The sequence below is a fragment of the Aptenodytes patagonicus genome, chromosome 1 (assembly GCF_965638725.1).
Source record: "Aptenodytes patagonicus chromosome 1, bAptPat1.pri.cur, whole genome shotgun sequence".
Lineage (NCBI taxonomy): Eukaryota > Metazoa > Chordata > Aves > Sphenisciformes > Spheniscidae > Aptenodytes > Aptenodytes patagonicus.
Window position 1 is genome coordinate 87,533,074 of NC_134949.1, and position 25,630 is coordinate 87,558,703.

Genomic DNA, 25,630 nt, shown 5'->3' on the forward strand with positions numbered 1-25,630 from the left:
GAATTTCTAAGCTTTGATTTTACAGCCAGTACCAGGGCTTACCTCCTGACACTCATCTCAAAGCAGCACCGAGCTAGAACTGCATATTCCAAATCCCTCCAACATCTGCTTTGTAGTCGGCTGTCATCTCACCCATGGTGCAAAGTAGCATTCACACCACAATGTACCCCAAAGTACCAGGTCACTATTTTCATGTCATGGGACAGCCGAAGTGATTTATGCAGAGGACTGCTGCTAATTCCAGAAATGACAAGGTCAAACGTGTCATCTGGCACAAGCTGAGTATACCTGCTGATCATCTCCATACCCAGATAGCTAAACGCCTATTCAAGACTAATATTTTGCTTCAACTTATGAGATTGACTACAACTGCGTACATCTCAAGGCACTAATTTCAATTTGCAGCAGAAAAATGTCTACTCTTCCAAGCAAAGGATTGCATGAAGGAAGGTTGCTAGCATAAGGAGATTCTTATTTTCTTTCCAGAGGAATCAGAACTAACATAGGGAAGTTAATTCATCTTCATTTCCGATTACAAAAGCACAGACTTTAAATCCACTATATGGCAAGCACGAAATCAGATTAAAGTTTCCCCCTGTATATTCTGATGTACTCCAATTTGAGAATTCTAGCTTTCACATGTTCAAGCTGCTAAACACTTCTCTGTTTCGTACTTGTTTCCTCATAGTAAGGAGTTAATACAAAATGTCTAGGAGGGTCTGCTTTTCTTTTTCTTATTCCCACTTCGTTTGATCTGCCTTCATGAGCTTTTAACTTCACCACGTTGGTGAGACAAATGTGCAAGCATCTGGATTTATGGGGATGTGACCAGAAAGTGTGAGAGAACAGATTTTTTTTCATATTCTCTCAGCACTTTTTTTAATCTCATTCTGAGACATTCTTTGTTTCCTCTGGAGTCAGGGCTAGCCCAGAGACCAGTGGCAGGGTACTCTGATGTCAGGCTGACTCTGTAAGGTGTGCTGTGATGTTCCAGAATTTGGTTAGCAATTCCACAATGAAATCTTTTTAGCTCTGCACTGACATCTTTATCTGAACAAGAGGGAAAAAGACTGCACTAGAAAAGTGACAGTGTTAGAAGACCCAGCACAGAGATACCTTCCTTAGCCTATATAGTTACTTCATGCATTAATCATGGGAGGTAACGGGCCTACAAAAGCGGCAGCAACTTCGGGATTATTTAGCACCCATACAATAGCTATATATCCCTAAGCAATTCACAGCTATAGATCAATAGTTCAACAGTTGCAGCTGTGTAAGGAGTGAGATGCTCAGTGCTACGCATTGCTATGGGTGACATTTTTATATGGTATATAAAAATGAAAAACCTCACAGAAGGCTCAATTTTTCTAACTGTATCAGCTGGTTAAATAAAAGACGTTAACTCTTTGTACAAACCTTCCTTGTAAAATTAGAGATTTGTTTACACTGGATTTTTTAAGCCTTGATGAACCTCTTTGCATAGCTCTCCAATATGAACATTTTGCAGTAGTGCACACTGGGAGTCGAACTGGTATGGTTTGTGGCTTACTCACCCACCTGTGAGTAAATTACCAGTACTGAAAGGTACCTATGTTGATAGGTAAGTCTTAGGAGCAGATAAGCCCCAGATCTCCTGAGCATTACCAAATACAGTAATTCTCCAGGGAATCTGGAACAGTAGGGGTATTAACCCCAATATTGAGGCCAAATTCCAAAGACAAAGTACAATGGTTGTGCAATTCACAGGAATTCTGTCTTTATTGGTATCCCTCCTCCCTGAGAGATAGCAAGGAGGAGAAGAAAAGATTGGGGTTGAAAATTACATGCTCTGTTGTGCTGGGTCAGGCTGTCCCTGGTCTAGAGCAGGGCTGAACCCCCAAGCCAGCGCTGGGATAAAAATAAAACTGATGTGCAGCACAGGCAATGCAACAAAGCAATTCAAGTGGCTAGTGTTTGATATAAAACAGTTTAGTGTTGGCCCTGCAGACAGTACAAGGAGAACAAGTTGCTTTTCTGCACAGTGGAGTCATCTGACGTTTGCTTTAATTTCTGGAAGACTGGGGAGCGTGAGTCAGACGCTCTTGCAGCTGGTTCATGCAAAGAAGAGGCCATCAGGGACCCTGACTCACCAGAGCCGCTCAATTTCTTCCCAACGTCCAGCTCAGCGACTGGAAGTGAAATTATGGGCTGGGGGCAGCTCTGGAGTTAGGGCAGGCGGGAGGAGCAGGGCTCTGTGAGGGTGGGATGCAGCGAGCCCGGCCCGGGGTGGGCACTAGGCGAGGGACCGCGCTACGAGGCCCCGGTAAGGCCGCGAGAGAGGGCTGGGGGCAAGCCCCAACAAACATTTCTTCTTCGTGACCGCTGGCAGGTAGAGAAATAACCCCCCCCTTGCCCCTAAAGCCGAAGGGGGTGCACACAAGATGCCAGCCCAGGGCTCCCGCCGCCACTGCCCCAGCAAGCCCCGTCCCCCGGCGGTGCGCGCCTTCCCCCCTTACCTCATTGCCACATTCCCCAGCGAGTGAGCTCAGCTGTTCGCGCAGCCTCTCTCCTTTTATGGTCAAACAACTTTGCCTGGGCGAGGCTTTTTTCGCGAGTTGGTAGGAAGCGTCTGGGCTCAGCAGCTCCCCCACCTTTCATTTCTGCTGCCTTTCCCGGCCGGGCAGGCGGGCCGAGGCAGCTGGCCGTGCGGGGGCAGAGGAGCCCAGCCCCGCGATCTGTCTCCAGCCCCGGGGGCGGCATTTCCCCCTCCCCGAGCCCCGTCCCCAGAGGTGAGTCTCGTCTCTTCTCTTGGCTTACAGAAAAAGCTTTTTGTCTGCAGCCCCGGGGCTGGCGTTGAGGGAGTTAGGGGTGTGCGCCCGTGTCGAGGGGCGCGGGCTTCCTGCCGCTCCCGCCGGGAGGGTTGCTGGCCTCGTACAAAGTCTCGGTCTCTTTGGGGCTGACTTCAGGTCGTGGCTCCTGGGTATTTTTGCCGTTCCGCAGAAGAGAGGTTCGCGTGTGTGTTAATCTGGTGAGTTTTCGTCCTTCCTGGTGAAATGGAGGCAGCTAAACGCTCCTGTAAAAGCTCTAGCAGTGGGGAAGAGGGAGGGGGTGTTGCCTGGTTTTGCTCGGGACAAGCTCTCTTTTGTGTGCGTACGGATGAGTGAGACACCTATGGAGCCTTTTTCCAGATGTGCTTGAGAGAGAGGAGTCTGGGGTTCTTTGTGCATGAAATTTGTTTAATTTATGAGTTTCTGTCTCTCTGGGAGTGCCCTGAGAAAGTGAAGACGCAAGTACTGCAAAGTCGTAGAACTTCCTAACGTTTTAAATATGTTTGCATAGCTTTTTGGAGTTTTCTCTCCCCCCCCCCCCCCCCCCCGCACAGGGAGGAGGCAAGCCCAGCATATGTGGGAGAAGTTCGTAGCTCTGAATGCCCCCCTCCCCCAGCCCGGTTGTTCTAAGGCTGTACCTTGCAGCTTGTATAGCTGATAGGAGGACTTTGCTCTCTTTGAAGCTTTGTAAATTTGGGCTAGGCTGGGAGAACTTTCTGGAATTAGTCTGTAAGAGAGGATGAAAATAGACGTAACTCCTAAATCTGTTTAATCTGTTCACTTCATATTCTATATTTTTTGCTATAGTTCTCCTTCTGACCCCCCTCAGTTGGGAGGAAGTTGGCAAACAGGGGAAGTACAGATGCGGTGTGTCAGACTACGGCGCTGGGCTAGCTTTTACAGGGGCTCCCCGCGTGGCTGGAGCCAAACTGCTTTCTACCAACAGAGGTGAAAAATAACACTCAGCTTTCTGCTTCCTCAGGTTCCTCCTCCTTTTGCTGCCCCAAGAAAGGAGCTGAGCTTTTGAAAGAGGTGTCCTGGGGTCAAAGAACTGAAAGCTGTCTGGGTGCATAAGAGGTGGCAGACCCACCATGGGACCTTCTGGGAGGTGACCCTGCTGCTGAGGGAGGTGTCACTTGGTTCTGTCCTCCTACTTCTCCTTGCTTTCTGTTAGAGAGAAACAGTGTATGAGGCAACTAAGTATCCTGACCATGTCCTTTGGGGACGTCTTTCTTCATAGCTCCACTTGAGTCATCTTAAATGCTGTTACAGCAGGCAGAAAAATCTCTCCCCTCAGGGAAAATGTGAGGATGAGAAGGATTTGAGATTAGGTCTGCTGGTGTGACACTCCCTCTGCAATAGCTTTTACAAACAGCACCACAGGACTCTCGTAAGCTGTGTGTTTCTGGTAAGGCTTAGATGGTATTGGCAATGCTGTAGGGCTGGGGGGGGTGACTCTGCAAGGCCAGCCTTTCTCAGCCTGTTTGGTCTGTGTGGGGGTGGACTGATAAACAGAAGTGAGGATGAGCAGGGGCAGCTGCTGGATGGAGACAGCTCTGAGCAGAAAGGGCCTTAAGTGTGACACAGCATAGTAGGAAACGGGCTGCTTTGGGTTAAGGGAGATAGCAGCTGCTGGTAGCAAAGCCAGCACTTTTTTGTGAAGCAGCTGATGTCCCAAGACTGTCTCTGTGTTGACTAACCCTGGATGGGTATGGGTATGGATCATGGTCAGAAGTGGCATTGTCACTGTGGTGTTCTGCTCGTAACGCTGTAAATTCTGGTAGAACTACTACCATGTGGTTCATTACACCATAGCAAAACAGTGGAGCACGAGGCAGAAGTCTCTAAAGAAAGGCTGGAGGTCTCTTTAATAGCTTCTGTAGCTCGGTGGGAAGCTGGAGACTAGAGGGAGTTGGTCAGTCCCTTCTGACTTGCAAGTCTGTTGACCCCCTCCAAGTCTGAGGGATTGAGGACAGACCTTGCTAATAACTCTTATGCCTTGGCCCTTTCCCATGCTGGATCACGTGGGAGATGCTCAGCACAGCTTTTTGGATGCTGCTTAGTGTTGCAGCCTCTTCCTCCTTCTGAAAAGCCCCAAAGAGTTTGGTGAGTTGCATGCACTTTGACAGCCCTGCACAAAGGGAACAAAAGTGCAGCAGCATGGACTTAACATTTGTCTATGTTGTCACACGCTTGTCACCTGGAGAAGCCGTTACAGGTTACTACATCTCGCCATACTGCACTGAATCGTTGGAGCGCTTAGAATGGGGCATGCGGGTCTTAGCAGCAGCCATGGGTGAACTAGCGGTGGGCGGATGTTTGTGGCACCAGGGCTGTCTGTCCCAGCAGCTGTTATTGTCCGTGTGAGAGAGGCCGGCAGTGTGGAGGGGCACTGATTTGAACATGCCAACTTGGAATACTGGCACAGAGCCCCTGTGCTGGCGGAAGCGCTATTGTGCTGGGGTGTTAGGAGGACTATAGGCATGCCAGGCTTTACAACAAAGCATCTGGCTCCATGGAGGTTTCTAGCACGGATGAGATTCCTGGCCTGGATTGCAGGACTGAGGGAATCCTGGAAATGTGGCTCTCGTCACGAGACCTGCGGTTCCTGAAACAGCCGCCTTGGCGGGGCTATCCTCTGGCTGTTCGAGTCTGGTGGTGGACAGGAGTGAGGGGAGCGGGTTCGTCTGCCCGCATGCCGCAAGCGGAGTGCTTACCCCCCTCCCACCCCACGGGCTGTCCTTGCACAGGGCAGGACCGCGGCCGCACTGCCTGGAGGACGGGAGCCCCGGCTGCAGCGGTGCTGGCTGCGCCCCGTCGCAGCCCAAAGGGACGGGCGTAGGGGCGCCGTGCGCGGCGGAGCGGCGGGGGGCGGCGGCGGAGCGCCGGCCGGCATCCGAGGAGCGCTTCCTGGCGGGGGCGGAGCGGGCGCCGGCGCAGCCGGTGAGGGGTGGCGGGAGCCGCTGTCACCCTCGCCGGGGGCAGGAAGGAGAGAAAGCGGAGGCGAGATCCGGAGAGCAGGGGGCTCCGCCCGGGGACGTGACACCAGGGAGCTCCTCACCCGCCCTGTTGTTCTGCCTCTGCCGCAGCTGCCTGCGCTCCTCCGGCTTGCAGTGGTCTGGAGGTAAAGGATGGAAGATGCGGGGGGGGAGGGGGGGGGGGTGCCAGAGTTGGGGGGGTGAAGTGGGACGTTACTGGGGCTGTCACAGGCTAAGGTCAAGAGGAACTGGCTCGCTGCTGTCGTCTCCAGCATGCATGCACGCAGGGTTCTTGCGCAGCAAAGAGCTTGGTTTTCTCCGTGGCAAGAACCCCTTTGCGGTTAATGCCATACTGAGTTGAGATGGTGAAGCGCGCTGGCTCATTCAAGCTGTCTGCAGTTTCTGTTCCTCCTTTTTCCTGTGCTGATCCTGGAAGTGCTCTGTGCCCTGCTCAGGCACCTCAGCCTCTGGGCGGACTTAAACTCCTGTATCCCTCTGTTTCACGTGTTCCTCTCTATTATTTCCACTCTGGCTCAAGGCTGACTTCATATAGGTATCCTCCCTCTTCTCTCCTGCCAGGTGCTGAGAAGATGGCCTCCCCAGGTGCCCCAGGGACCCGCATGACATCCACAGTCAGTATCAACATTTCTACCCCTTCCTTCTACAACCCGCAGAAGAAGTTTGCACCTGTGGTCGCCCCTAAACCCAAGGTGAACCCCTTCAAGGCTGGGGGTGCGTCAGAGTCGTCGCTGCCCCCACCTCCTGGAGTTGGCGCCCAGCGTGCTCAGATGGGGAAGGTGGGGGAGATTCCATCAGCATCCATGTCCCTGCTGGCAGAAGGTAGGTGAGGGCTGGCATGTGAGATGTGAATATGCATTTCTAAATTCTCAGGGTGTGAGGTCTGTAACTGGGGTTAACATGAGAACAGGGCCATAACTGCTATGAGTGAAGGATAGTCTTGCTGTAGAGGTCGGCAGGTTCCAGAATGAAATAAAACAATTGTAAAGGGATCTCAAAATACGTAGTATCTCCATTAGGAAAGGAGCCGGAAAGGCAATCCTGCGTTGCACTGATGCTGGAGGAATGCAATGGATTTTTCATAGTATTCCCTGAGTGCATAATTGTGTAACTGCAGTCAGTTTCTGGCCAGCATGTCTGAGAGCAAGTGTGTTGCAGGGAAGTTGATCCTGATGGTGATGAATCATGCTATTCTCCTTCTTCTTGATTCATCTCAGCTCAAGTTGGTTGTCTCTGACTGTAGAGATCCTTCTCGTGGACTCTGCAATTGCCATCTTTGCTGCTGGAGATGGGGAGGAAGAAATAATTGCATGAAAAAATGGTGGAAGCTATCATAAACAGGAAGTGAGACTTAGAGTTTGTATGGCTTGTAGAGTTTTATACTTTTTCCTAGCCGTTTGGGTTGGGTGTGTTTTCCTGTGTAGAGTGACTTCTTGCTTTAGTGTGGTTTTCTTTTTCTTTCCTTTTTTTTTTTTTATTTTTTTATTTCCTGTGGTGGTGGGGTGGTTTTTTGGTTTGGTTTTTGTTGGTTGGTTGGTTTTGTGTCCTGTAAGAAGCAGAAGGTTCCTGGTTGTGTGGCTTCCTAGTTGGAACTGATCAGCATGGGGCCACCAGAAATTTCCCTAGGGACCTCTTGATGCTGCATATTACCCCAGGACTCTTATCAGGGTGCACCTCAGTTGGGATACACGTATTCAGATAATGCTAACTGCTGTTTTAAATTTCTTTCCTTTCACTGTCTAGCACAGACTGTGCAACACCGATGTTTTCTAGGTTAGCGTGCTAAGTTAGTGGGCAGCTGACCTGATGTAGGAAGGCTGGTCCTGTGCTCAGAGGAGACAAATTATTAAGCCATTTTTTCCATTTCTTGAGTCACAAGGGCCTCAGCATGTTGGTGCTTCTGTCTCCTAGAATTGTACCAGCTAACTCTGGTGACCTTTTTCTCATACGTTGTTGGCTGGAATCTTGTGTCTGTAATTCAAGGTCCCATCTTAGGCTTTACGATCTTCTGCTATAGTCATGTGGATTAGGGATGTGTCTGTCAGAAGGTTTCAAACTGACACAAATACATTACCTGAAGTACAAAAGTAGACAGATGGATGTTAAAAATTATTTTTCAATATACAGTGCGAGTGGAGGGTTGGGTGTTGTTTGCTCCACTTCTCCCTTCCTTATAAAGCTTATTATGGAGAAACTAACTTGACAGAAAGACTAGTGGAAGAACCATTTGGCTTGAGCTGCTGTGTCACCCTAGGGTGAGGGCTGCCAGCAAGACATCTGAAGTACAGATGAACCACCAAAGCTCAGTCATGAGAGAAATGCATCTGACTTGATCCTTCTCTGATGCATCTCTTCAATCCTTCTCTCCCTTTCCTATACACTCCCCAAACAAATAGTAGTATAACATAAAGCCATAGCAATTGGTCTCTTTGTCTTAAATGACAGGATGGCTAAGTTAGTATTGCTGTAGGAATGTTATATTTAGTATTGATCATTCTGTAAATCTGGTATAGTAACTTTGTGGGGAACTCTTTTGTTTGTGTGAATAATTCATAAAACAGGCTTTTAGTGCATCTGAAACAATGTGACCGCAGATCAGGGCTACATTTCTGCAATATTCTTTATCATTTCAATAAATCAAAAGGCAAGCGTATACAAACTTGATCCCAAACTGTAGTTTCAAAGAAAAAATACCAGCCTGGTATTATTTCCCCCCCAAGCAGAATTTCTGTGGCGCAAGAAGGCTTGAAAGAGGTGCTGCATACCCGTGCAGTTTATGCATTCTGCTGGCTAGTAAGATTTCAGCTTTCCTTTTCTGGAAGGGCAGTATCATCTCCCTTAGGTTACAGATGAGAAGTCCTTATAAAGTCTGTCGGCAACAGCTGCATATAAAGATGAGACAATTCAATTACTGCTGTTAAAAGTTGCACATGGAGTAGCAGGAGTGGAAAACATGATCTTTCACCCTACTGCTGGTTGGGGCTAGCTAGGAAGAGAGGTGGGTGTCTAGAAGAAGGGATGTGGAAGTTATGTCTCCTTGTCTTCAGTGTTCTTTGCTGCTTGGCTGATGAGAAGACAACTTCTCCCATACATGGTGAAGGGAAGAGGATTCACATTTATTTGACTGCACTGTAGTAGAAAATGTCTCTTTTTGCCTGTTCCACATCTTTGGCAAATATGAATAGGTGGAAGCAATGGGGTTTACTTCCAGGAGATTGAGGCACTCTGGTGCTTTTCAGCCTGCTTAAAAGGCTGGAAAATTTCTCATGTCCTAATCTGTATCAGGTATGGGGACATTTCAGCCTCCAAAAGGAAAGCTGTTTTCATCTCCCAGAAAAATAAAAGCAGTTTCAAAGATTCCTCATATGCATAGGGGGTAGTTGGTCCAACTTGCCTTTTTTCCCCCACTTGTTTCTTGTAGTGCTTAGTAGCCAGCTGCGAGGTGCCAGCTTATTTTCCTGTAATAATGCAGGCTGTTCAGGGTCCTGGGTTGTCTGCTGGCATTCCTTCTAATGCTGCTCTGTATTCAGCAATCTGAGCTAGTTACTGGTGAGAGAAGCATATGCTAGGGACCAAAGAATGAGAGGAGGAATGGGAGAGGGCATAGTAAGACATGTTTCCCAATTTTACAATAACTATTCCCAGTGCCTAATTGCAGTAGCTACTGATGAAAGTTTATATGATGGCAAATAGCTTTGGCGAAGGTGAAAGCCAGCCTGTGGAGTTCGGTTGTCCTTGATGGGTGCTGGGGTCTTCTGGGTACTGGGGAACTACTTGCTGTAATACCTTCAAGACCCCTCCTGGGGTTTGTACTGGCTAAGAGTAAGAAATGATCCAAACTTGCTTTTATTCTCATTCTTCCCCACAGAGCTGCCACTGCCACCTCCTCCCCCACCTGGAGAGGAGGCAAGTTTCTCCTCAAACTGTGCTTTTCCCCCACCACCACCACCCTTTGAAGAGCCTTTTCCACCAGCCCCAGAAGAATTTTTTCCTTCTCCTCCTCCTCCACCGATGTTTGATGAAGGGCCTGTGAGCAAGGTACCTGCCCCACAGGTGAGTGAGGTCAAGGGAAGTATAGTTTCTTGTGATGCTCTGTGAGTTGGGACAGCTTCTCACTACTCTCTGAACTAAGCAGCAGGAAGCCCTGAGATCTTGGAAAGCACATAATGCTACCACCCCATGGACTAGCGTAGGTTAGGGTCAACTGGCCAGCCTACAGCTCTGCAGATGAAGGACCTGGGGTTCCTGGTGGACAAATGAGTTGAATGTGGGCCAGCAATGCACCCTTGTGGCAATAAAGGCCAACCACATGCTGGGCTGCATTTGTGAGAGTGTAGTCGGCAGGACAAGGACAGTGATTATTCGTCTCTCTTCAGTGCTAGTGAGGCTGCATCTTGGAGGACTGTTTCCAGTTGGGCTCCCCAGTATAGAAACCCCAGAGGAATACTGAACTAGATGCAATCCAGCAAAGGGTCATAGCGATCACTGGGGGTTGGAGCACGTGATGCAAGAGTTGGGTTTGTTCAGCCTGCAGAAGAGGAGGCCAAGGCAGGGATCTAACTGCAGTCTGTAATACCTAAAGGAGGGCTGGAGAGAAGACAGATTCCTCTTACTGGGGCACAAGAAGAGAACAAGAGACAATGGACACAAGTTTCGGCAAGGGAAATTCCTGTTGGACAGAAGAAAAACCTGTTCCCCTCCAAGGGTGGCTCAACACTGGCACAGGTGCCCAGAGAGGCTGGGAAGTCTGCGTCCTTGGGGATGTTCAGAAATCACCTGGACAAGGTCCTGAACAACCTGGTCTAGCTTGGGAGTTAGCCCTGCTGTGAGCAGGGTGTTGGACTAGAGACCTCCAGATGTCTTTTCCCACCTAAATCTGTCTGTGAGGTTTCTTTGGGCTGTGCATTTTCCCACTGTTTGTAGACCTTGGAGACTGTGCCCTGTTCATCCTCACCAACTTGCTATCCACTCAAAGCAAGGAGCAGATCTGTACCACAGTCCAAAGTGTCGAAATCTGCTATTGTAAGGGGATACACCCGGTTCTCTGGCTGTTCCTGTAACATGCTCTGCTCCCTCTTTCCTCATGGATGGTGGTATAGGTACGTGGCAAGATGAGCAGCATTGATCTTGAGATTGACTCACTGTCCGTAATGTTGGATGACATGGAGAAGAATGACCCCTTCAAATCGCGGGTGAGCTCTCCAGAATGTTGCAGGTGGAAGGAGAGATGACTGGTTTGCTGAATGGAGGTAGTGAGAAGGGTGCTACTGAAGATTAAAATGTCTGGATAAACCATAGCAAGAAAGTGTATGTGAAGGACCAGAAAGCATAGATCTTGCAGCTTGTCAGGACTGGTAAATGTGTAACAGTGTGGGAACTCTTAGCATTGCGGGTCTGTGATAGCTGCTGACTTACTGCTATAGACAGCATATTTTCTCTTCCACCTTGCTGATAACTGCCTGTTTCTCTCTGTTGCTTCCCTTTACAGATATCTCCAGGATCCACAGGTTCTCTGGAGAAGCCATCGGCCCCAAAAGCTCATGTGGAAATACCATCTGCACCCAGAGATACTCCTCATTCCTTTCCTTCCAAGTTCACTCCAAAGCCAAGTGGAAGCTTATCTTTCAAGCCCCCTGGAGTGGATTTGACCCCTGCCCCAACCCCATGGGCAGCCCCACAGCAACGCAAGGAGCCCCTACCACCAGTCCCTCCACCCCCCTCTCTCCCTCCTGCTCAGACTGCCCCTAAATTCACCCCAGCCCCTGTCGCTGGCTCTCCTAAGTCTGGGTCCAAATCAGGTGCCAATGTTCCCGTGGCTCCCTCAAACTCTACAAGATATCCTACCTCCCTTCAGACTCAGTTCACAGCCCCTTCACCTTCAGGGCCCTCCTCTCGGCCACAGCCTCCCAATTTCACCTATGCCCAGCAGAGGGAAAGACCCCAAGTGCAGGAGAAGCCACGTCCCACAGAACAACCTGCTGCTGCAAAAGACACGGTAAGGGATAGAGCCATGGGACTGCTGTCTTTGGACGGGCACAGCATCACTGGGAGTGAAGTTGAAGGATGAGGAGGGAGGGTCTGTCCCAGGCTAGGGGAAGCTGTTACCCATCTGAAAGAGGCGTAACTAGAGACAGTGATAGAGAGGGACAGGACTTCATGTAAAGGTGGAAAGGAGCAAGCACAGTGGATGGCAGATAGTTCCCTAGAGGGACACAGAGAAAAGAAGTAAAGGTGAGAGAAGTAGGTTTATTAGGGAAGGATGTGGAGGGAGTCTGTCTATATGTGTCCTTCGGGACTGAATGTTTCCTCTTCCTGCAGCATAGACCCACAGGCTCCAGTGCAGATCCACCTAGGGGAAATTCCTGTCTGACCATGAAGGATGTAGAAGAGCTGGAGATGTTGACCCAGAAACTAATGAAAGATATGGAGCATCCGCCCCCAGCAGAGGCTGCTACTTCTGGTGTGTTCCCTCAGCGGACAGCCGTAGGACTAAGACTGTGGTGGGTTTTCCTCTCTCCTAATCCCTTTCTTCTTCCACTGACAGAGCTCTGCGGCTTCTGCCGGAAGCCCCTATCACGAACCCAGCCAGCTGTGAGGGCCCTGGACTGCCTTTTCCATGTGGAATGCTTCACCTGCTTCAAATGTGAGAAGCAGCTGCAGGGACAGCAGTTCTACAATGTGGATGAGAAGCCCTTCTGTGAGGACTGCTATGCTGTGAGTCACTGGGATGAAAGCTGCTGGAGAGAGCTGAGCTTGCTGTGGTTGCTCTCTCTTGCTTTCCCTTCCGCCTTCCATCTTGCCTGTCTGTGGTGTAGCCTCCCAGGGGTGGGGGATTGGATTAACGTGTCTTACTTGTTTCCTTTGGGTGCAGGGGACCTTGGAAAAGTGCAGTGTCTGCAAACAGACCATCACAGACCGGATGCTGAAGGCCACTGGTAACTCATACCATCCCCAGTGCTTCACCTGCGTGATGTGCCATACCCCTCTTGAGGGGGCCTCTTTTATTGTGGACCAGGCCAACCAGCCTCACTGTGTGGATGACTACCACAGGTATGGAGAGAGCACGTGCATGTGGTGTCTGAAAGAAGGCAGATTCCTTCACACCTGTTTAATTTTGCTGCAGTATGGGGTTGGGTTGCCCATGTGATCTGTTGGACATGAAGTTAATAATGAGAGGGCAATGTACCTTGTAGCAATTAAGGTCTTTTCCCACATAAACTTCTTTGTGATTTATTATTCCTCTGCTGCTAATACTATTGTACGGCAGTGGGAAACCTGCATTGAATGCCACTATGGTGGTCATGGTCTCCTCCATATTTTTGTGGGTTGCAGGAAGTATGCTCCACGCTGCTCAGTCTGTAGTGAGCCTATCATGCCAGAGCCTGGAAAGGATGAGACAGTGCGTGTGGTGGCATTGGAGAAAAATTTCCACATGAAATGTTACAAGTGTGAGGTAAGCCTGGTGGCCCTACTCCTCCCATCTTTCCCATTCCCATTGCCAGCAACTGGGCACCTTTGTTGTCTGTCCTGACCAAACACTAAGATTGTTTTGAATTAATCTGGAGCATTTTGAAGCAGGTTCAGAAAAAGATTAGACATTCACAGACCAGAGGTCCATGAACATGGACTATGCAGGGCTGTAGTCTCTAACATCCCTAATACAGCAGCTGTGTATACCGGAGGAACACGCTGGGATCACAGAAGGGGCTTGCGCTTCCCTCAAAACAGTATCTCCCATTAGCACCATCAGAGACAGAGCAGTGGGCTGTGAGCCATTATCCCGATCCAGTGGGGCATTTCTTACATCCTTGAATGCATTTATCCTGCTGTTGGCTGTCATTGAGCTCCCTCCCTCTTTTCTTTCCCTGTTTAGGACTGTGGGAAGCCCTTGTCCATTGAAGCAGATGAGAATGGGTGCTTTCCACTGGATGGGCACGTGCTGTGTATTAAGTGTCACACTGTTCGTGCCAAAACGGCATGCTGAGGAGCTTGGAGTGGGCATACCCTCAAGACCCCTGCACTCAATACTCTTCCCCTCCCCACCGTTGTCCTGTCCCTCTGCCTGACAAGGCAGATTGCTACCAATGGAGACTATGCCAGCGCAGTTCTTTACTCATGTAGGATTAACTGCTCCTAGACTTCACTCTCCACACCCACCAAGAAAGGACCTCTTCTGAAGCCACTTCATGGCCACAGTGTATTCCAGGCTGGGGGCTATGATCAGGGTGAGTGCAAAATCTCTGTTCCCTTAAGACTCTGGAGGAGAAAGACCAGACCTCCACCACTGCCTGGTGGAAATAGCAAGAACAACCTGGTGGCAGGTGCTGGGAAGGGCTGAGCATTCTTCTGTTCCACGGAGCCAAGAATGATGATTTGAGCTTAGAAGGTGGAAGCCTCCATCTCGGCACCACTTCTGTCTTCAATTTATTTTATTTTTTTTTCTTGTGCCACCTCATTATCAGGATGTCTTCCCCTGCCCCCTCCCTCACTCCTGCATTAGAGTGTGGAGGCAGAACATACTGGGAATCTCTGTTATCGTTGCTGGAAAAAGCTAACCTACTATAGCTTTTCTGTCTCTAATGGATTTTACTGGCTAACTGTCTTGTCACTTTTTTTCCTTAGCCAGATTGACCTGCCAATGTTTGGAATCCTACTCTGTTCCTGAGTTTGGAAACTTTTTTTTTTTTAAAATCTTTTTCCCTCCCCAAAATGAATCATTTCCCAGTGTGGTTTCTGGACAGCCAGGCTGGGCACCAGAGTAGCAAAGCAGTCCAAAGAATGCATGTTTACAAATAAAGACCGTCATAAGGATGGGCAGCACATGGTGAGGAGGCATCTCAGTGCGTGGATGAGGATTCAGCAGACTAAGGAACGTCTCCCCGTTCCAGTAGGGATTCTTTCACTGCCGTCAGTGAAAGCTGCAGTGTAATTGCAATGTACTGTCTGGCTCTAAGTGTTACTACACTGAGCCCCATTTCCTGGACTAGAAACTCTCAAACTGAATAAACCTTTTGAATAAGTACACTGTCCAACCACTGTTTGCATTCAATAAAATGTGGGTTTTTTCCATTAACAAGTGTCTGCTGTATTTGTTCAACTACCCATGAGAACTGCTGTCTTAAGCAGTACAGCGTGTATGTGTAGTTGCTATTCCACCTAGCCTCCAGAGATGATGAGTCTGAAAATGGCCTTTCTATCTCCACCTCTTGGTCTCCTTTTCAATCTGTTTATTTTCCTACTTTCCTGTGCCTGAAGAGTAGCTCTCATTTAAAGCAGTGGAAGACTGCATTTCAGTACAGCCAGATTGTAGTCTGCTTGATGGTGTCACTGGGAGGCAAGTTATTACAATCCACTTGCATCAGACTGGAATAAAGTGGTCAGTTTGCTTGCTTTGCCTTAACTATTGCTACTCAGAAAGCATTTGTGCTTGATGTTTATGGTTTTAAGCATGGTAGTGTCTTGGTCACTGCAGGTGAAACTCTTCGTTGTGGTAAGCATCAATGCTTCTACACTTCAAAGACATGAAACCTACTCTTGTTCTCTTGCCAGTTTTGGGGAAATCTTAAATGATTCCTTGCAAATTGATCCAGTAAATGCTTTGAGGTTTCCTATAGGATGAGCAAAGAAGAAACAAATTGTACATTTGCTTTCTTTTTCTTTTCTTATCTGAGTTCTTGCTGTTTTGTAGGCATTGTTTTGAGTGATTGTTTCTAGATTATGTGACTAAAAGCTCATGCCCACAGACACCAAGGAGCACAGAGGAGAGGAATGATGAGGGGGGTGGGGGGGAGGAGAGAAGCACTCTAACCTAGCTCCTCCCAGAGCTATCAGAGGACTATAGCCCCAGTGTCTGGCTATGAAACGTGTCCAACGGAGTCAATGGGAAGGGCTCTCTGAATCACCTTGCAGATTAAAGGGAGGTTAGTCCCTCGGAGGGGCATGGGGTGCAGGGGAAGAGCATTTGGGGACTGCAACACTTGTTACGGGATGTGTAGGGGCAGCATCAAAGGCAGGAAAAGGGAGTGATCAAGGAGAGGAAGCAGCATGGGAAAACGGGAGGGGGAAGAGGGCACAGAAGGGGCTGGCTGCATGTACGCTTGTCTGGCCATGCCCTGTGTGTCATCAGTGCCATCAGTCCTCTCTTCTTAGTAAACTTTTTTTTAAATTTTTTTATTTTCCTGTGTGAAGGGACTCTGTTCAGTGCATGTGGAGGCCTAAGTGCCAGCAACTGGAAATACCTGAGTACATGCGTATTGTGTATGTCCAGCATAATCACTAGCAAAAATCAAGTCAGAGTAGCCGGTGAGTAAGTAGGGTAAGAGGCTTGAAAGCCATGAGTTGGCATGGCGGCGAGTCTGGCCAGATGCTGGAAAGACCAGCCTGAGAGTCAGCTGCTAGAGCTCCCACGAGGTCCAAGCCAGTTACTCTCCAGCCTGGAAGTCAGCTACTGGTAAACCTGGACCAGCTACCAGAGATCAGTTAGCATCTGTGTGTGAGGTGACAGGGAGACCAGGGAATCCCCAGGCCAGCTGCTGGGTAGAGCCAATGTCTAAGGCTAATTACTGGAGGGCTCCCTTGTGTATGTGCATGCACAGAGGGGTCTGAGTGCCCACCACTGGAGTGGGGCTGCAGGCCTCAAGGACTCATGTCCTGGTGCCAGCAACTGAGGAGACCAGCTCAGGCTCTAGATCGTGGAGCCAGCTACTGCATAGCTGGCCTTAGACATTAGAGGGATCCATAGTATGTATGTATATATTTCCCACTAACAGGTTCATCCTGATCAGCCAGAGAAGGGAATAAGATCAGGCTGATTGTGCTGTGCTTGCGTGACTGCTGTGTTTTCTGCCTCAGGCCAGTACAGTGTGTGTGCATATATATACATGCACATATTATATACATATATATTTTGTGTGCACGAGTGCCTATTGGGAATACACGCTCCGGCTTGCTCTACTGGCTGTACCTGAGGACATGGAACTGAGCAGCCTCTTCTCTATCAGGCCAGCTGATTCAGCAGCTCTCACGGTTGAAGTTGGAAGGGACCTCCCTGCACAGGGCAGGGTCAACCAGAGCAGGTTGCTCAGGAATGTACCCCATCATTTTTTTAATACCTCCAAGGATGAGAACTCCACAACCTCCCTGGGTAACCTGTTGCAGTGTTTAACAACTCTCACACTAAGTTTTTTCTTACCTTCAAATGGAATTTGTTGTATTTTAATGTGTTCCCACTGCTGCTTCTCCTTTCACTGGATACCACTGAGGAGAGTCTGGCTCCCTGTTCTTCACTCCCTCCCATCAGGTATTTATACACAATGGTAAAAGCCACCCAAACCTTCTCATCTCGAGGCTGAACAGTCCCAACTCTCTCAGCCTCTCCTCATATGTCAGATGCTCTAATCCCTTCAAGTCCAGTAAGTCCATGTCCTTCTTTGTACTGAGGAGCCCAAAATCAGACACAACACTCCAGATGTCTGACCAATGCTGAATAGAGAGGAAGAATCGCCTCCTTCCAGCTACTGGTGATGCATTTGCTAATGCAGCCCAGATACTGTTGGCCTCCTTTGCTACAAGGGCACATTTACTGGCTCAAGTAAAACTTGCTGTTCACTATGACCTGCAAGTCCTTTCCTGCAAAGCTTGCTTTCCAGCCAGTCAGCACCCAGTATGTACTGGTGCATGGGGCTATTCCTCCCCAGTTGCAGGGCTCTGCAATTCCCTTTGTTCAACTTCGAGTCTCCTCTCTTCCCATTTCTCCTGTTAAGGTTCCTCTGAATGGCAGCACAACTATCTGATATATCAACCACTCCCAATTTTCTGTCATCTGCAAGGATAGGCTAAAGTTTACAGATGCATGACACAAGCTCATAATCTTGTGTCAGCCTCATCAAGACTCATCTTCTAGCCTGGGTATCTGCCATGTAGCAACTTTATTTATTATCTGTACTTCATGTTAAAGACTATTACTAAGACTGAACTTACTGAGATACTAAAAAGACTCACAATAAGAGCTTGTCAGCTGTCTCTCTTACTATAGTTGCAGTGACTTGAGTAGCTGAGGTACGTGTGTGCTATGGTTCATTCATGTACACTCTGCTGCTTCTCATGTTGAATAGAAACCAGCCTTCTTGCTTTAAGTTGCAGTTCTTTAGATCTCTGCTTCTTAACCCTTCTGTCATTTATGGTTAAGAAAGACCTTCCCAGGAGCAGGAGTGTTAATTTATAGCCTTAAGAATTTGGAGCATTATACAATTACAGAAACACTGATAGCTATCTACAGCAAGTAACTGATTGCTAAATGGCTAGCACTCACCTTCTTCACCAAGCTAGACTTAGCTCAAGCACTGAAAAATAAATCTTGAGTGACTACTCTTCCCAGGTAGGAGAAAGTCTTAGGAACAGCAGAGTGAGATTCTCCCCCCCCCCCCCCCCCCCCCGGACAGTCTATTCTGCAGGAGAAGGAAGTACTACTCACATGTATTTCATCAAACTACAGCAGTAGCTTCTAATACTTCTCATGGTTTAGGAGTAAACACAGGAGCTGTAAAAAGATGGACTTGGCTAATGGATGGATACAGCTGTAACTGGGTTTAGAGAAAAAGGTCTGAAGTGACCAGCTGCATATGTATCCTTTAATCCTAATGCAACTGCATTTCCACATTAAATCTGCAGTTAAATGGACAAAGACCATTGGCTGAAACAACTAAACATGGATGTAAGGACCCTGCTGGAACTTATAATATATATGCTCAAGTAAAGGTCCCAATCATATTTGAAATAAACCAAAGAACTCCAACACAGCCTGCTCTGCCACAGGTTTATTTACAAAATATTATTTACAGTCTATAACTGTCTTGAGCTCTGATAAATAATAACATTTCCTCCACAGAGAAGGAATAAGACAGACCACCTATACATTTTTCTGTTACAAATACCCTATCCAGCCAAACAAGGCTATTCTCTCTTTTAAAAAGGGGCAGAGAAAAATGGGTATCATCATCTAAAGGGCTTTCTGTCCATGACACAAGAAAAGGTATTAAGCAGGTTGGAGAGATGTAAATCTCCCCGCTGAAGTGTGCATGTGCAAAACAGCAACATGCTGAGGTTACATGATCACACAAGTTACAGCAGAGTGTGCTGCTACTCCCAACTTCTCCTCCAAAGAAAGAAGTACACCATGAGCTGGTGTTTAAGGCAAGAATAGCTGAATTAAAAAATATATTCCTTACCAGCAGCCTTGTGAAAGACTGAATAGTTTGTTCCTGTTGTAAAATAAGGAAGACAGAAGGCTGCTGAAGTGGGAAAGGATGTATGCCAGGGAGCGAATGGGCCCAATCTCTACATGTCTGTGTCCTTGTGCATGTTCCCTGAATGTCCCAGTCTATCTATCTGAACTCTCATCTCCAATCTTAAAACATTATCCACTGCCCCCAACCAGCTTTGTATGTATCCTCATGTTTCCATGTGATATACTGAGGGTCTGAAACTCCAATATGTGGACCACAGGGATTACTTAGTGCTGCACAGAACGGACTACAGAAGACAGGGCTGAGAACAGTTTCTAAGACCAGTGCTCTGAAACGTACTGATGGCTGCTGTACAGCTAAAGCAAGGGGGAACAGAAACGAGAGCAGGTGGTGTTGCCTCACGAGCCCTTTCAGTTCTGGCTGTTTCACTTTGCTTGTCCCAGTCACTCATTTGGAAGCAATTGCCATAGGAATGGTTCCAAGTGATATCTGGTAAGAATGGGCATTTAGCAAGCTTGAGAGAGCCACGACTGATCACTCCTTAAAGCCTTGGATGCTACACAGGATCCTCTTCTGGTGGCCTGGAAGTGACACTCCCATCTGTTTCAAGTCCCTGAAGGAAAGGGGAAAAGAAAGGAAAAAATGAATTGCTGTTCTTGTTCCCTGGGGACTGGGATGGGGGTAAGGGCAGAAACAGTTACCAAGTATTAATTCAGAAAGCTTCCTTTCCCTCAGTGTCTCCTACTATACCTACCTTTTCTCTAGAGGGAAGAAACTTCTAGATGTTTCTGCCCTTCCCTGGCTACGTCTGCCCACCCAGTCAACTGGCTTCTCCCACCTTGTGACTAGGCCTGTGCTCCCATTAAACCAGGACTGTGTCCATGTCAGCTTGTGATATGAGCCATGTCTCAACCCCTTAGCAGGTCTGCCCCTGCACTGTGCCTGTTCATTTGTTTTATGTAACTAACTGCCCTGGTTGGAGCTGGCTATACGTTCCCAACCCTACAACAGAACATGCCTGCGTTGGTAAAGCATCTGACCTGAGTCCTTCTAAGGAGCCCAGAAGGACTTTGCTCTATGATAGAACAGTGCCTGGCTGATGTGGGGGGAATATCACTAGCCCATCTAGAGTTCAAGGCAAGAAAATTCTCTTATAAAATCCTTACAAGGGTGGGGAGATGGTCAGGTTAGAGAACTGTCTGCCATCTATTGTTTCCCCTTGCTGTTTGTGTCTGACGTGAGTTCAGAGCAGCTCAGGCCCCTGAAGAGCCTCAAGCATGGACAGTTAGGGAATTAAGTCTCGCAGTTTGGGCTGATCCCAATTCTTCTGGGCTGATTCTTCCCTTTTAGGGCAAGAAGCCAGTCCACTTCCATTTAACTATACAGAGAAGGATGGAGAGAAGCCTTCCAAGTAAATATGAGTGCCTGTTCAGAGAGCACAGGGACAGACACAGCTATTTGTAGCATAGCCTGGGGTGCCTCGTGGGAGCTTAGCCTGCCCTTACTCAGCAGTGAGCTCCAGAATGGACTCCATGGTGTCCAGGCCGGCAGTGCGAAAGTTGGAGATGTAGCGCTTCATGCGAATGGATTCTAGCCACTCAGGGATGGATCGATAGGGGATTCCATCAGATCCACTGCAGCTGGGAAGCCGGAGTGTTACCCTAAAGACAGATAAAACCTTCATTAGCCAGGCAACTACCTTAAATGGCCAGTACTATGAGACAGTAGCTAAAGGGCAACCCCCCTCTGCCAGAGCTAGGCCAACTTATCTGCTCTCTGCACAGTGAGGTCAGACTGCCCAGGCCAATGGCTATGCCCTCTGTCACGATGAGAGAGAGATGATTACTATCTTCTGCACACAGAGCATTCAAGGTGCCTCTTGCCAGCCTGCATGGCTAGCACTACCTCTCCTCCTGCTGGAGACAGGGAGGTGAAAATCTCCCAGTTAACTTCTCCTCCAGTGATAGCCTGCTTACCTGGGATCAAAGTCTGCAACAGGCCGGAGGAGCTGAGGACTTGAGATGAAATGTTGCAGCTGTGCCCGGATTTCCTGAAAATGAGGCCTCCTCATCCGATCGTGTGACCAACAGCTCTTCATGAGCTCATAGAGGATAGATGGGCAGTCCACAGGTGGGGGGAGCCGGTACCCGTCCTCTAAGCTTTTCATCACCTGCACAGAGGACAGAGAGAAATCTGGCCAAGAGCAGAGAATGCGAAAGAGGAGCCAGAGACCTCTGTGGGGCTGGGAGCAGGCAGTTCACTATTTTGCACAGTGTGCAGCCAGGGAGGGGTTGAAGCAGATTCCGTGTATAAATTAGGGTTTGGGCAGCACAGCAAAGGATCAGGACACCTAAGGGATGTCAAAAAGTGAAGTGGCATATGCAGGTACTTTCAATCCTTTACTAGCCTAGCTCCCATTTGCCATTCAGGGCATGTGTTCATGAGAAGTGAGGACCAAATGATCCTGGCACAGGCCCAGTGAGAAAAGGGGAACCAGACTCTGAGGAATAATTTCAACAGCATGAGCTAACCTCACAGATGTGCTGAACATAGAATGAGTATGAGACCAATAATACTCCAGAGCCAGAGGAAGGAGAGAAAGAAACCAACAGAGAACATCTCCAGACCCAAAGGCCATGGCTGATTTAATCAGCTCATTTGGGTCATTGCTGTTGACACCTGAACATGGTTCAGAGGCCCAAACGCTTATTGCTCTTGACTTGGTTGCATTGATTTTTAGCAGGGAGGGAGACATAGTAGTTATGCGCTCAAAAGAATGTCAAGACTGCAGGCCAAGGGAGATCTACAAAAGCTGGGCCTACGTGCCTTGTTTATTTTTTTAAATCAGCACTTGAGCTCAGTGTCTGTTACCTCTTGATTGGTCATGTCCCCATATGGCTTGTCACCAAATGACAGCACCTCCCACATGACAATTCCAAAGCTCCAGACATCACTGGCTGAGGTGAAAATCCGATGAGCAATGGCCTCTGGGGCTGTCCATCGGATGGGAATCTTACCACCCTGTGAAAGAGCAGAGACATAGTGTATCCAGCATGTATCACTGAGTTATAATTCTCCGGTGCTTTCACACCAGGAGCTTACAAAGTGATTCAAAGACTGGGCCCACTTCACTTGAAGTGACATGAAACCACCCCTGGGGAAATATCTCAAAAGGACAGAAACATTCTTGGAAAGTGACTGAGTTTAAGCCATCTGTTCAGTTGAATGTTACACAAAACCACTGCTGAGGGAGTGGGAGTAAGAGCCTGACACCAGTCACAGCCCTAGTTTGAATGACACCAGACATTAGAATCACTGGAACTTTCATTGAAAGAGATCTGTTGATGTCTCTAGTCCAAACCCCTGATCGCAGCAGGGCTATCTTCAAAGCTAGATTTAGTTAACTGAGTGCAAAAGATCAGACCTCTTATTTTGCTTCTCACTTCAAAACCACAATCCCTCTGAATCTCTTAGCAAACAAAATCAACATGGACTCCAGACAGAAAAGCACCACCTTCTGAATCGTTCACACTGTGACTTGCAGTTTTATTATGGGTTTTCCTCAGCGATTTTCCATCGAAATCTTCCCCTGGCCTGCTGCTTCCTATTGTGAAGAAATTCTGCCATTCTTATCTGGCAGAATCTCAATGCCCCTGAAACTACAGTTCATTTACAAGACTGAGAGATTGTTTTTGCATTACCTTGGTTTCATAGGTTCCCTCTGCATCATTCTCCAATATTCGGGAGAGACCAAAGTCAGACACCTTGCACTGAAGACTGCGTGTTACCAGGATGTTGCGAGCGGCCAGATCCCGGTGCACGTAGTTGTGTTCTGAAAGGTAGGTCATGCCAGAGGCTATTCCCTGCAGCATGCTCACAAGCTGCACAGGGCTAAATTTTTCCTCATTCTCCTGCATGGAAGAAGTGAGAGAAGATCCTGGTCAAGTGACATCAATCTGCTTGGTTTTTAGTTACTGGCCTTATCAACGTGCAAAGTGGGCACTGGTGAACAAGCAAAAAGGCAATGCTGCAGCCCAAAGGACCCAAGAGGTTCTCACTAAGGGACTGGTGGTGGTCTCCAGAGTGCACCTGCACTTCAACTACTAAAGACTGCACTCTGGACACTGAGCAAACTGGATGGCATCAAGCTTCAACTGCTGAGACTGGAAATGTTAGTGAGCAGAAAGTAAGTGGATGTCTGGATCTTATTTCTAGTCTTCTTTTAGGGTCCTAAATGCAGGTCAAGTGCAAGCTCCATCAGTACAGAAGCCTATTACAGATTGGGGTCTCTCACCCGGAGGAAGGTATCCAGCGCTCCGTTCTCCATATACTCAGTGATGATCATCATTGGCCTCCCTTGAGGAAGACAAGAAGGTGTCAGCCTTTTTGCAGTTCTACTCTTGCCTTTCAATGCTCTCCACATTGCCCCAACACAGAGAACCATATCCAATCCCAGCCAACATCCCCACTGCACTGGCACAGCTGGCTGATCCTTCTCCTTAGATCTCCCCCAATGATTTTGTATTCCTCCTTGTGTCACACACAAAACCTTAGTGTGTCCCTTACACTATATCAACTTCTCATCCACTCACCAACCCAAGAAGACCTCTCCTAACACTGCCTCATGACTCCTGTTGGAAATCCATACCTCTCCTCCCTTCCTCATTCTTTGCCATAGGCTAACATGACAATGCCTGTCTTCTCCAGCATAGCCTCTCTGACAGCATCCTCTCAAAGAAAGGCCTGAGAAATGTGCCAGTTTCTGCTCTCGTTCCAGGACTCTCTCCCACACGCTCTTACTTTTGGTGACAACTCCTTCCAGACGCACAATGTTCGGGTGGTTGAATTGCCCCATAATTGTTGCCTCACGCAGAAAGTTCCACCACTGTGAGTCTGAATATGTCGGCTTCAGGGTCTTGATGGCAACCACAATACGTTCTTTCCCTGGGAGCCGCAGGGACCCACGATAGACCTCCCCAAACTCCCCTGAGGACAACCAGAGGCAAAAAGTCACAGATGAACTCAGGAATAGGCAGCAAAACAACAGTGTGGGGGAACTGAAAGATGGGGAGAGCAACAAGTAACTCACCCTCTCCAATCACATTCTCCATAGTGACACAAGAGACATCCAGTTCCTTAGTGAATTCCAGCACCCCTCTGCTGGGGTCATCATACGGTTGCAGGTCTACATAGGGCTTCAACCAGACTTTCTCTGTGGTAAAGGGAAACAAAAGAGCAAATTAACCTGTCAACTCTTTGGACAAGCTTTGCAGGGCAAAGCTACAGAAGTAGAGGTGAATCCATGGGATTCTGACAATGGCAGTAAACAAATCTACCAAACATACACTGAAGACTAGAGCTGTTATGGGAAGAGGCAAATTACATCAGAAAATCCATGCCAGTGTCTGGTTTGGAACTACTGCTTCTTTTCATTCCTTCCAACCCATTCCAGGCTTCTCCCTGGTTCTACTACCCCTTTGAAGCTCACCTCGATCAAAGCCTGAAGTATTGTAATCTGGCCGTGCTTGTCTCCGACGAGCCTGCCTGGAACATAAGAAGCAGTCATGAGAATAAAATGGTCAGCAGATAGCAAAGAGAAAAGCAAGACTTCCAGGGTGTCTGCCCTAGTTGGTCAGGAACAGAGTTCAGGGTAGTGCAGAGCAAAGAGGAACCAGACACTGCACCTACTTGGTAGAGTACAGCTAGCAAGAAAACGTGATGCTTCATTTACATTTAGAAATAGAGCTTTGTTTTCATGCAGGTAGTTTTGTTCATCCTTCTGCTTGCTGAATTAGAGATTAATTTCTATTCATTTTATGTTTTCTGTACACTTTCAGTACAATACTTGATCTTCTTAAAACCAAACAATTGCAGCCTTATAGACATTTAGAAAGGAAGTAGAATTTTGTATCTGGGTAGAGGACCGCTAAAGTAATGGTATATGGAAAATGGTTTGAAATTACTAGATACATGTATTGCCCACTTAATTGATCAGCAGCTATAGAAATGATTGTACCATAACAATATTTTTATTCATCTGTCATGATAACAGTATGATAGTGCTAGATTATAACAAAACTGAGAAATCACCACATTTTCCTCTGTCCTCAGCAGCAAGCATTATCTTACAGACATATCAATCCCTCCAATCCTGCTAATCAAAATTACTTACTGAGACTCATTCCATCTTGCTGCAGCACACTGGTCTTACTCTTTCTTCCCTAACTAACCTCTACCTATCCAATGTCCTGTGAGAAATCAGGGCCTCCCTCCCTTTCTCAAGCTCCCATAGCTCAGCTATTCCTACACCTATACCTTTTTCAATACCAAAAAGCAACACTTACTTTTGCCGAAAGATGAGAAGTCCAAGAAGCAGCCCAATAAATAGTAGAACTCCAAAGATAATAGAGACTATGACTCCACCAGACAGAGCTCCCGTGTCTGCAGAAACAAAGAGAAAGGCCATATCGTTTAAAAGACCAAGAACTGTTTGTCTGGAATGTAGCAACCAGCTTCTACCAGGCAATGGTATTGGGTAAGTTACAGCCATTGGTCTTCCAGGCAGCAGAGCCACCAGATTTGA

At 47.9% G+C, this 25,630-nt stretch overlaps 3 protein-coding genes across 11 annotated transcripts in view; 1 reads left to right on the plus strand and 2 right to left on the minus strand.

Moving 5' to 3' along the window:
* The window catches only part of FAM131B (family with sequence similarity 131 member B), a 56,478-nt gene extending 53,949 nt beyond the window's left edge, over positions 1 to 2,529 (minus strand). Inside the window, exon 1 of the mRNA XM_076346807.1 lies at positions 2,496 to 2,529. The gene's annotated coding sequence lies outside the window, so the exon portion shown is untranslated. The remainder of the gene's footprint in view (positions 1 to 2,495) is intronic.
* The window catches only part of ZYX (zyxin), a 29,204-nt gene extending 14,325 nt beyond the window's left edge, over positions 1 to 14,879 (plus strand). The window contains exons 1-10 of one of the 7 annotated variants that reach the window (XM_076346746.1): positions 2,707 to 2,768; positions 6,365 to 6,625; positions 9,672 to 9,856; positions 10,903 to 10,995; positions 11,292 to 11,798; positions 12,122 to 12,263; positions 12,348 to 12,517; positions 12,675 to 12,853; positions 13,136 to 13,256; positions 13,677 to 13,870. In XM_076346746.1, coding sequence (XP_076202861.1) covers positions 6,376 to 6,625; positions 9,672 to 9,856; positions 10,903 to 10,995; positions 11,292 to 11,798; positions 12,122 to 12,263; positions 12,348 to 12,517; positions 12,675 to 12,853; positions 13,136 to 13,256; positions 13,677 to 13,787 — 1,758 coding nt within the window. In that variant the 5' untranslated portion in view covers positions 2,707 to 2,768; positions 6,365 to 6,375 and the 3' untranslated portion in view covers positions 13,788 to 13,870. Of the gene's footprint in view, positions 1 to 2,706; positions 2,769 to 2,920; positions 3,008 to 3,706; positions 3,874 to 5,855; positions 5,932 to 6,364; positions 6,626 to 9,671; positions 9,857 to 10,902; positions 10,996 to 11,291; positions 11,799 to 12,121; positions 12,264 to 12,347; positions 12,518 to 12,674; positions 12,854 to 13,135; positions 13,257 to 13,676 lie in introns of those variants that run through there. The other 6 variants (XM_076346766.1, XM_076346782.1, XM_076346787.1 and 3 more) reach the window with 6 other exon arrangements.
* A 3,707-nt stretch (positions 14,880 to 18,586) lies between these two features.
* Positions 18,587 to 25,630, minus strand: part of EPHA1 (EPH receptor A1) — a 35,394-nt gene continuing 28,350 nt past the window's right edge. For 2 of the 3 annotated variants that reach the window (XM_076346840.1, XM_076346831.1), the window contains 10 exons: positions 25,392 to 25,488; positions 24,536 to 24,591; positions 24,137 to 24,259; positions 23,848 to 24,033; positions 23,342 to 23,403; positions 22,749 to 22,958; positions 21,919 to 22,068; positions 21,024 to 21,217; positions 20,553 to 20,708; positions 18,587 to 19,660 (listed from right to left, as the gene is read on the minus strand). In XM_076346840.1, the coding sequence (XP_076202955.1) occupies positions 19,582 to 19,660; positions 20,553 to 20,708; positions 21,024 to 21,217; positions 21,919 to 22,068; positions 22,749 to 22,958; positions 23,342 to 23,403; positions 23,848 to 24,033; positions 24,137 to 24,259; positions 24,536 to 24,591; positions 25,392 to 25,488 (1,313 nt within the window). In that variant the 3' untranslated portion in view covers positions 18,587 to 19,581. Of the gene's footprint in view, positions 19,661 to 20,552; positions 20,709 to 21,023; positions 21,218 to 21,918; positions 22,069 to 22,600; positions 22,652 to 22,748; positions 22,959 to 23,341; positions 23,404 to 23,847; positions 24,034 to 24,136; positions 24,260 to 24,535; positions 24,592 to 25,391; positions 25,489 to 25,630 lie in introns of those variants that run through there. The other variant, XM_076346848.1, reaches the window with a different exon arrangement.